Genomic DNA, 9,701 nt, shown 5'->3' with positions numbered 1-9,701 from the left:
AAGCCGAGGGCGCCGCCGGCAAAACCACCGGGCATGTCGAACGCCGATGTGAAGGCGGAGGTTCAACGCCGGGAGGCTGTCACCACTGACCGGCGGAACAGGCTCAACGCCAAGAGGGCCCGGGACAGGGCGGCGGCGCAGCAGGCAGAGGCGTCTTGCGCAGGGATGATGAATCCACCCGGCGGCCACGGCCCACAAGCTGCCTTCACGTCGGGTCGCCGGCCAGCTTCTCACCGTCGCCACAGCCCTGGGGGTGCGCACCCTCGCCTGGCTCCGGCGACGGCGACGCGCACGGCGGATTCAACCCCAACATCACCTTTCTGCATGGCCAACTCGCCTCACCCTCCGGTCTGAACCCCGACCAGCGCACGCCCTCGCCCGTGTTCACCGGCGTACAGTACCCCTGTATACCTACTCGCCGCCGGCTTACGCCGTCTATGTGCCGTGGCGCCCTGCACTTCTCGCAAGTCTCGTCGTCGCATTTCGGCAACCCCGACGCGACGAAATCCGACATGGACGAGATCATCACGAGCGGCTCGGCCGCCGCCACCTCCCTCGGGTTCCAGGCGCAAGACGATACAATGGACCTTACCGGCGACATGGACGACGAACTCGACTATGGCGAGGAGGAGGAGGAGGAGGAGGAGGATCCAGCGCCTACACCGGCGAGGAAAGGGGAAAAGAAGAAGCGGGGGGGGGGGGCAGGACCGGCGAGCCGCGCGTCAAGTGGACGTCCAAAGAAGACGAGTGCCTCGCCGAAGCATGGAAGACCGTCTGCCTCGACCCGATCACCGGCACGAACCAGAATGCCGACACGTACTGGGAGTGCATCAAGTCGGAGTTCGACGAGCGCAAGTTGGTCGACCCCTACTTCGCCACCATCCACATGCAGCGCGGCTCGAAGGCCATGTCGAACCATTGGGCGATCATCCAAATGGCCTGCAACAAATGGCATGGAATCGTCGAGGAGATCGCGGCTCGCCTGGAAAGCGGCGCCAACGTCGAGGGTCAGGTATGCACAGACGCCGGCTCTCGCTTCTTTTCGCCGTGTGCGTCGCCGACACTTGTTCTTCGGTGCAGATGGTTCGGATGTTCGCCATGTTCCGCCAGGATAACAACACCGACCAAGAGTTCAAGTACCTCCACGTGTTCTCCCGGATCGAGAAGTGCGAGAAGTGGGCGGATGTCCGGCGCACCCTCGCCAAGGCCAAGGAGACGTATAAGCCAGACGCGCCCACGCCGGGGGCGGCAGATGGGCGCCCTGACGGTAACAAACGAGCCAAGATGGCGAAGGACGCCGCACCGGCTACCGAGCGCCTGCACGCGTCCATCGAGCAGTGCATCGCCGACGCCAAGAACCACGTGGCCCAGAGGGAAGAGAAATCCGAGGCGCGGTGGTCGGTGTTGATGACGAACAACGCCGTCAAGCTCGACCTACTCCGGACCAACGTCGTCGCGAAGAAGTGGAACACCAACCTGGCATTCATGATGGGGGCGGACATGTCAACGATGGACGAGCAGGTCAACGCGTGGTACCTGACGGAGCGCGGCCTCATCTTGAATCATATGTCGTCGACGGCCGCGCCAACTCCCACGCTGACCTCAACGCCGCCGCCAAGCCCGAGTGATGATGCCTCCACGACGAGCACGCCGACTCCCGCTAGTCCGACGCCGTTTGATGCATTGCCTACGCGTCCTTCCTTTTGAACGTCGAACTTTAGAGCATGATTGACCGCCGAACTATGGCATGGTGATCGCCGAACTTTGTGGCAGCCGTTGATCGCTGAACTTGTTGTGTTTTTTTTAGCGGGAAAGGTTAAATTTGAATTTATACGCATTTTGGGGCCGAAACCTGGAGCGTGGCTCGGAACAAATCGCCCCAGGTCAAGAAAGCGCCGGCCGAAGGGCCAAAGTAAAAGCGCCGGGTGCGCGTGGGGCCGAACGAGTCGAGATGCTCTTACCTCCGCGAGGGCACCTACAGCGTCGTCTACAAGGGCCGTCACCGCGCCACAGGTCAAACAGTCGCGATCAAGTTCCTCGGCTCGTCGCCGGACAGCGCCGACGAGCCCGCCGACCCGCGCGAGCTGCTGAGGGAGGCCCGCTTCCTCGAGGCGTGCAGCGGCAACCCTCACGTCGTCGGCTTCCACTGCACCGTGCGGGATCCCGACACCGGCGAAGTCGGCCTTGTCATGGAGTTCGTCGGGCAGAGCCTCAGCCGCTTCCTGCACGAGAAACGCCTTCATGCGGCAGCTCCTAACGGGCGCCGAGGGGATGTAGGAGCGCCGCATTGTCCACCGCGACATCAAGCCCGGCAACGTCCTCGTCCTGGAAGGCGGGGAAGTCCTGAAGATCTGCGACTTCGGACTGGCACCGCGCGCCGGAGATGCTCATGGGAAGCCGGACTACGACGCGCTCGCGGACGCGTGGTCGCTCGGCTGCGTCATGGCGGAGCTCGTCAGCGGCGACATACTGCTGCGGGGCGTGGACACTGCTCTGATCGACATGCCGCACTGCCCCGTGGAGTTCGCTTATCTCTGGACTATCTTCGGGGTGCTCGGAACGCCGGACGGTGCAACGTCTGTTGGAATAAGCCACGGCGTCTGGTGCAGTCGGGCTCGTCGGGTACGTCGGATGCGCGCGAGACGTACGGGACGCACTGATGCGGTCGGGCTCGTCGGGCGCGTCAGGTGCGTGCGGGACATGCGGGACGCAGCGCCGTGGCGAGCATTCGTGTTGGTGACGCGTGAGTCTGTTCTCGCGTTGGCATTCACCGTGTAGGTCTAGGTCCATGAGTTCGTGCTCGTGTCCGTCGTGTAGGTGAAGGTTGAGTCAGAGGCCGTTGGTGATCTGTTGGACGCCGGCCGCGTTGTGCGCGTATGAGCGCGGCGTGCGCTGCTGAGAAGGAGCTACTCGAGAGGTGTACGCGGGCATGCATGCAGTGCATGGAGTTAGTTGGTTAGTGGGCTAGTTAATTGAGCCGTGCATGTTGGATGAGCAGCCGAGTCAAGTTAGAGGCCGGTGTGTTAGCTAGTGATTAGTGCATGGAGAGTTTAGTGGAGTAGTGGGTCTAGGTAGAGATGTGGGCTGCATGGCATGAGTGCCTAACCTTTGTGTATATATATGTTGCATTGATGAATGAAAAAGATGGCTGAGGAAAATATGTAGCCTATGTGTTCGCCAAGGAGAAGAGCCTATGGCAAAGCATTTGTGCTCCTTCTTGGTCCATGCGTGTGTGTGTGTTTGAGTTTCTTCCATGTGTATGTGTTCTTGTGTTCTTGAGAGAAGAAGATTGAGAGAAACCACAAGAGAGTTGTGTGAGGCAACGAGAGGAAGAAGAAGAGCAGCGCTGCGAGGAGAGGCGGCGCCAACAATTGGCATCAGAGCGACCAGGTTCGGGGGTTGCCGCGGCACGCGGCGGCGACCGCGGGGCGCGCGCCGAGCGTGTCGAACATGGAGGCCGCAGCGCGCGGCGAGCGCATGGCGACTGCGACGCATGACGAGTCCGCGGTGGTGCGGAGTGATGTCGTACGCCCGAAGAGCATGGTGGTCGCGGAGACGAGGAGGTCGCGGAGGACCTGCGTGGTGGCGCAGAGGACGCGGTGGCTCGGCGCGACGATCGTGGGGGCACGGAAACGCGGCGCGTCGGTGGAGGCCGCAGCGGCGCGGTGCTACGCCATGAAGCGGCGTCTGGAAAGGCTCGCGTTTGAGCGCGACGCCATCAACAACGTTTGTCACCGAGGGACGCCAGGCGTGTGTCGCCGGCAGAGAAGGAGCTCGGCGTATGTCGCCGGAGACGACGCAGCAAGCACGGTGGCGATCGGCGTCAGCGCGCCAGGTCGAGTCCGCGGTCGTGGCGACATCGACGACGGGAGCTACCCCAACTCCGACGACGGCGACGTCGTGGCTTAGGGTGTGTGTTGGAATAAGCCACGGCGTCTGGTGCAGTTGGGCTCGTCGGGCACGTCGGATGCGTGCGGGACGTGCGGGGCGTACTGGTGCGGTCGGGCTCGTCGGGCGCGTCGGATCGTGCGGGACATGCGGGACGCAGCACCGTGGCGAGCATTCGTGTTGGTGACGCGTGAGTCTGTTCTCGCGTTGGCGTTCACCGTGTAGGTCTAGGTCCATGAGTTCGTGCTCGTGTCCGTCGTGTAGGTGAAGGTTGAGTCAGAGGCCGTTGGTGATCTGTTGGACGCCGGCCACGTTGTGCGCGTATAAGCGCGGCGTGCGCTGCTGAGAAGGAGCTACTCGAGCGGTGTACGCGGGCATGCATGTAGTGCATGGAGTTAGTAGGTTAGTGGGCTAGTTAATTGAGCCGTGCATGTTGGATGAGTAGCCGAGTCAAGGAGAGGCCGGTGTGTTAGCTAGTGGTTAGTGCATGAAGAGTTTAGTGGAGTAGTGGGTCTAGGTAGAGCCGTGGGCTGCATGACATGAGTGCCTAACCTTTGTGTATATATATGTTGCATTGATGAATAAAAAAGAGGGCTGAGAAAAATATGTAGCCTGTGTGTTCGCCAAGGAGAAGAGCCTATGGCAAAGCATTTGTGCTCCTTCTTGGTCCATGCGTGTATGTGTGTTTGAGTTTCTTCCATGTGTGTGTTCTTGTGTTCTTGAGAGAAGAAGATAGAGAAAAACCATAAGAGAGTTGTGTGAGGCAACGAGAGGAAGAAGAAGAGCGGCGCTGCAAGGAGAGGCGGCGCCAACAACGTCGCCGGGGTTCACCTCCCTGCCGCTCGCTGCCACGATGCCGCCGCTGAAACTGGGGCAGCGCAGCCGACTGCGCAAGGTGATACCGGAGGACAGATGCTGTCCGGGGAAGGATATGAGGTCATGAAGGGCCTTCTCGCATGCAACCCAGACAAGCGGCTGCCGACTGCCGGCGCGCTCAAGCTCCCCTGGTTCGCCGACGCCGCAAACTCTCCTCCTGGCCTCGCTGCCGCTGGTGCCGATGTCGGCAAGGAGGTGGCAATCGCCAGTTGCCCAGGAAGGAGGAGTAGCTGATGATCAATTCATCTTCGCCGTAAACTTCTAGAGCTGAAGATATTGTAAATGTTGCAATGCACTCTGTTCCAGATTGCAGAGTAATCGTCTCTGTTCCAGCTTTTGTGGAACAATGTACAATTATTTGGGGGCAATCAATCTAATCCACTCGTCCAGAAACAATGTAGTACAATTATTTGAAGGAACAATTGCGCATCTGTTGCAATCTGGGCATGTCTGTTTGCACCCCAAAATATGATTTGTTGCGACGGCAAAGGTTCCTGATAAATATATAGACAGATCACAGTATCGGGAAGTACATGAACAAGAACAACAGATGAGATAAATAAGTCTTCTTTTGTGAAAATCGGCGGTTACCTACGCCACATTAGGCTTCACACCAGGCATCAAATGCAAATATGTTCTAAGTTTACAGCAGTAGTCAGAGACTATGGCACCAAACACGGGGGATAACAAGAATGAAGACGGCATACAGTCTCATACAGAACACAACACTTTGCTTCCAGGAAAAGAATGACAGGGAAAATGGATGGGGAGGAACTACAAGAACAGGAGCTGGTGCAGACCAAGGCCCTCCTCTGCTCCTGCTCCTGGGGTGGGTGTCGGTGTACGTAGTAAGTAGCTGGGCTCAGGTTTTCTTCTTCAGAGGGCTCGCCCCTTTATGATGTCCATGCTCATCTCGCTCGGGTCGGTCGCCTGTAGCTCCACCTGGATGCCATCCAGCTCCCTCTTGAAGCGGTCCTTGGAGCTCGCGTACAGCATCTTGCTCCTCACCCTTGATGTGTCAGGAGCCCTGTGGAAGAAACAGCAAGATGCGCAAAACGCTGCTTCAGTTTTCGGCTGAAAGTAGCAGGAACCAGTTCTGTTTTGTCGTGCATTTACACGATCATGCTTAAGGATTTACGATATCGCAGACAATTCGTTATGTACAGACTCCAGAACACTGAAACCAGGAAGCAGCTTGTTAGAAGAAACAGTCTATGGCCTTTTTGAAGTTTTAATTTTTGATGTCACACTGAAAACTGTCCACTACAATATATATAAAAGACATGTCTTCCTTGGCGCTACGGTCTGTAACGCAAATTTGGATTCAAAAATTTAATACCAAGTTCTTGAGATTCTAATATTGATTTCTTAAAATCCATGCTTCCTACGTTGGATTTCTGTTTCCATTTCTCGTGTGGTAAATAAGCTAGTAAGTGCCCTCCCGGTTCCTTTGCAAGCTGATCTAACAAAATTACAGACTTTGGTCACCTGTGTAATATGAAACAAATCTGTAACTTTTTGTGGACAACGGAATAAATGTGCTAATTTGCTCCAGAAGTGGCAAAGGGTGTGTTCAGTTATTGCTTGTAGAAACCAAATGATCAAGAATAAAATGAAATGCCAAAATGCATTGATCTAACATGCAGAGGTGATTTTATCAAACTTAATCCCATCCATATTCATAAGATTGAATCAGAACTCTGTAATATACTATGAAAATGATTTGGTCATTTAAAAAAATAAAACAAACAATATTTGTGACCCGAGCAGGTGTTACCAAGAGATGAAGAAGATCTTGCTCTTCTGGCAGTTCTCATCAGTGACGAAGTCAAAATCAAACACTGCATAGCGGCACTCGTCAGCTGGCAAGCAGGCTGTGAAATCATCGTAGCTCTCGGTTTTTTCCCCGACCCTGTCCACCACCACCTGCTGCACCTTCTCATTGATCTTGAACACGATGAAGCGGAAGCTCCTCTTCGCCTTGAGTTCCTGGAACTTGAGTTTGCATTCGTCGCAAACGGCCATTCCTGACGCGGAATTCGACTTGCAACAAGGAATTCCCATAACGTGTTAACACATACCCAGTTATAAGGGAACGGTTCCTTGAACAGCATTGTGAAAGAATGAGGTTGGGCTCTACTCACCATGGTTGATGCTTTCTCTTGTTTCCTTCCTTCCTTTCTCGGGTTGAGAAGCAAACAGGGGCGTGGCGAGGGGAAGAGGAAGGAAGGGAGGGGGGATGTGCAGCCGCGCAAGCAGGGGCAAGATTTGAAGGCCTGAAAGAGAGGAGAGCGGAGGCAAAATATAGGGAGGCCTGCTGTACGATGCCACCACGTCCGGGGAGGGGCTTTTGACCAAGCATGGCCCCTCCTTGGTGTGTGAGAACCAGAAACTTTTGTGTCCAACCAACATGCGCGCTACCACCCGTCCCTATAATAGACAGACCCTCCCTCAGCCAAATCGTTGCAGCATCAAAACAAGGGTACATGGGATGATGTGTATTTACTCTTAAAAGACACTTCCTTTTTATGGTGTCATGTAAAGAAAAAATCGTTTTGATATATCTGACACGAGTGCAAGACTTGCATTCTATAACATCGCTGTTCTGCATTGTTCAGACCATGCCTCGACCAAACTAGATCCCGGTTCTTTGATGAGGCCCTTTCTTCCCATCATTTTCCAGACATCCTGAACATCGTTCCATCTGTCAGCTGCAGCATATATGTTCCCAAGGAGCACATGATTCCCGGTGTTGTCCGGCTCAAGCTCAAATAAATGCTTCGCCGCAATCTCCCCAAACTCAACATTTTTGTGTAGAACACAAGCACCCAGCAGAACACCCCACACCGAGGTACTCGGCTCGAATGGCATATCTTTGATGAGGCGGTAGGCCTCCTTGATCCTCCCAGCACGCCCAACCATGTCGACCAGGGACAGGTAGTGCTCGATATTTGGCACCACGCCGTGAATGCTACGCATGTCCTCAAATAGCTTTAGGCCTTCGTCTATCCAGCCTGCATGGCTGCAAGCGTACAGCAGGGAGGCAAAGGTCACGGTGTTCGGCTTCACCCCCAGCTCCACCATCCGGTCATATAGCAGGATGGCAGTTCGGGCATGCCCGTGCATACCGTACCCAGCGAGGATGGTGGTCCAGGCAACAACATCCTTTTCAGGTAGCCCGTCGAAGAGTGTCCATGCCATGTCCAGGTCACCTGCCTTGGCATACACATCGACTAAACCAGTTCTGATCGATGTGCTCCGAAGAAACCCAAGAGCCAGCAAGTAACAGTGGATGTTCTTTGCTTGTCCCAGGTCCGCAGATTCTGCATAGGCCGGGAGGATGCTTGCAAGTGTTGCAGAGTCTGGGCGCACCGATTCTCCAATCATCCGCTTAAATAATTCTACAGCTTTCTTCTCCCGTTCACTGCGACTATAACCAGAGATAGCTGCATTCCATGTTTCTGTCCGCCGTGAGCCATTTTCAAGTGTCAACTCCATCATCTTCATCTTATGGCACTTCGCGTAAGTGTCAATAAGTGCAGTCTCAACAACGATGTCTGATTCAAGCCCAAGTCTAATGCACATTGCGTGCATGCACTTGGCACGCCTCCATGACGGCAAGCTGGAACAAGCTGAGAGTAGATACGCCATGGTCACTCCATTCGGCCATGGTGCACCACCAGTCATGAGCATATCAAAACCAAGATTAAAGGCCTCGTCCACACGGTCATTCAGCACGTACGCACCAATCATCACTGTCCAAGAAACAACATTCTTGTCATATTTATGTCCATCGAAGACCCTGCGAGCATCCTCCAATCTCCCGCACTTCCCATACATATCAATCAGCGCGTTCTTCACCGCTGCATAGTCCCCCAAGCCTCTTTCCTCAACCAACCGGTGCACAGCTCTTCCAATGCTCAAATTCTTGGCTCGCGCACAAGCTGGCAGTACAGACACAACTGTGGCACGGTCAACCCCAGCACCATCACCAACCATCTCGCCAAACACCTCCAACGCCCTTTCTGCACAGCCGTTCTTGACGCACCCAGCAATCACCGCATTCCAGGACACGACCGAACGGTTCTGCATCGCACCAAACACCGCCTCCGCCTCGGCAACATCGCCGCAGCTCATGTACATGGATATCAACGCATTCTGCACGTACGCGTCTCCGCCGAAGCCGGCGGCGAGCGAGCGACAGTGCACAGCACGCCCGTGGCGGCTGAGGTGGAGGCCGGCACAGGCCTTGGCGGCCAAGGGGAAGGTGAGGTGGTCGAAGCCGCGCATCCGCGAGTAAAGTGCGACGGCCTCCCTGTGGTGGCCAAGGCCGGTATAGGAGCGGAGGAGCGAGTTCGTTAAGGAGACCGGAGGTGGGTGGGGCATTTGCGCGAGCAGGTTGTGGGCGTCGGGGGGGCGGCCGCTGGCGCAGTGCAGCATGAAGAGGGGATGGATGCTGCTGTGGTGGAGGTGGCCGGACGTTAGGAGGAGAGCATGGAGCTGGGCGGTGGTGGTGGGAGCGAGGGGGATCGCGTTCTTGGAGTGGAGGAGGGCGAGGCATCGCCGCACGAGCGGGCTGGGTAGGAGTATCATTCAGGAACAGAGAGGGCGGCGGGCGCTTGGATCTTCGGTCTTTCTGTTTGACTGTACTCGTAACTCAGTTAAACCGTTATAAACGCCGGTAAACATTTGGATCGGATGGTCCGAACACTTCTATCTAACACGGCTCATCAAATTTGTTTGGATAGGTCCCGGCGTCTTAAATCACATACATCGTCCTCTAGGGCAACTCTAATTGGGACCACCAAATTTATAGAACAAAATGTTTTGCACACAGCGGGCGGAATGCCCATCGTCCAATCAGTCACCACATGTTCGGATCATATGAAATGGACGACGCACAAATAGACGAAAATGAAAGAAAACGGACAAAATTC

The 9,701-nt window shown here is 55.6% G+C and overlaps 3 protein-coding genes across 4 annotated transcripts; 1 reads left to right on the top strand and 2 right to left on the bottom strand.

Moving 5' to 3' along the window:
• Window positions 1-437: 437 nt before the first annotated feature.
• On the top strand, window positions 438-2,778 carry LOC109748447 (uncharacterized). The gene is made up of 5 exons (XM_020307474.3): window positions 438-665; window positions 806-1,012; window positions 1,111-1,532; window positions 1,982-2,177; window positions 2,278-2,778. Exons 1-5 carry the CDS (start codon window positions 438-440, stop codon window positions 2,776-2,778), a joined length of 1,554 nt encoding a protein of 517 aa, XP_020163063.3.
• Window positions 2,779-5,298: 2,520 nt separating this feature from the next.
• Window positions 5,299-7,118, bottom strand: LOC109748452 (actin-depolymerizing factor 1). 2 transcript variants are annotated; one of them, XM_020307477.2, is made up of 3 exons: window positions 6,909-7,118; window positions 6,542-6,807; window positions 5,299-5,791 (listed from the first exon to the last, which is right to left on the bottom strand). In XM_020307477.2, exons 1-3 carry the CDS (start codon window positions 6,909-6,911, stop codon window positions 5,641-5,643), a joined length of 420 nt encoding a protein of 139 aa, XP_020163066.1. In that variant the 5' UTR covers window positions 6,912-7,118; the 3' UTR covers window positions 5,299-5,640. The 2 variants fall into 2 exon arrangements, with proteins under 2 accessions (XP_020163066.1, XP_040248556.1); XM_040392622.1 differs by having other exon boundaries at window positions 6,542-6,936.
• An 84-nt stretch (window positions 7,119-7,202) lies between these two features.
• LOC109748451 (pentatricopeptide repeat-containing protein At5g39350) lies at window positions 7,203-9,397 on the bottom strand. Its single transcript, XM_020307476.3, has one exon. It carries the CDS (start codon window positions 9,355-9,357, stop codon window positions 7,354-7,356), a length of 2,004 nt encoding a protein of 667 aa, XP_020163065.1. The 5' UTR covers window positions 9,358-9,397; the 3' UTR covers window positions 7,203-7,353.
• Between the last annotated feature and the right edge of the window lie 304 nt (window positions 9,398-9,701).

Source organism: Aegilops tauschii, chromosome 6 (genome assembly GCF_002575655.3).
Source record: "Aegilops tauschii subsp. strangulata cultivar AL8/78 chromosome 6, Aet v6.0, whole genome shotgun sequence".
Classification (NCBI taxonomy): Eukaryota; Viridiplantae; Streptophyta; class Magnoliopsida; order Poales; family Poaceae; genus Aegilops; species Aegilops tauschii.
This window is presented reverse-complemented; position numbering and strand designations above follow the sequence as displayed.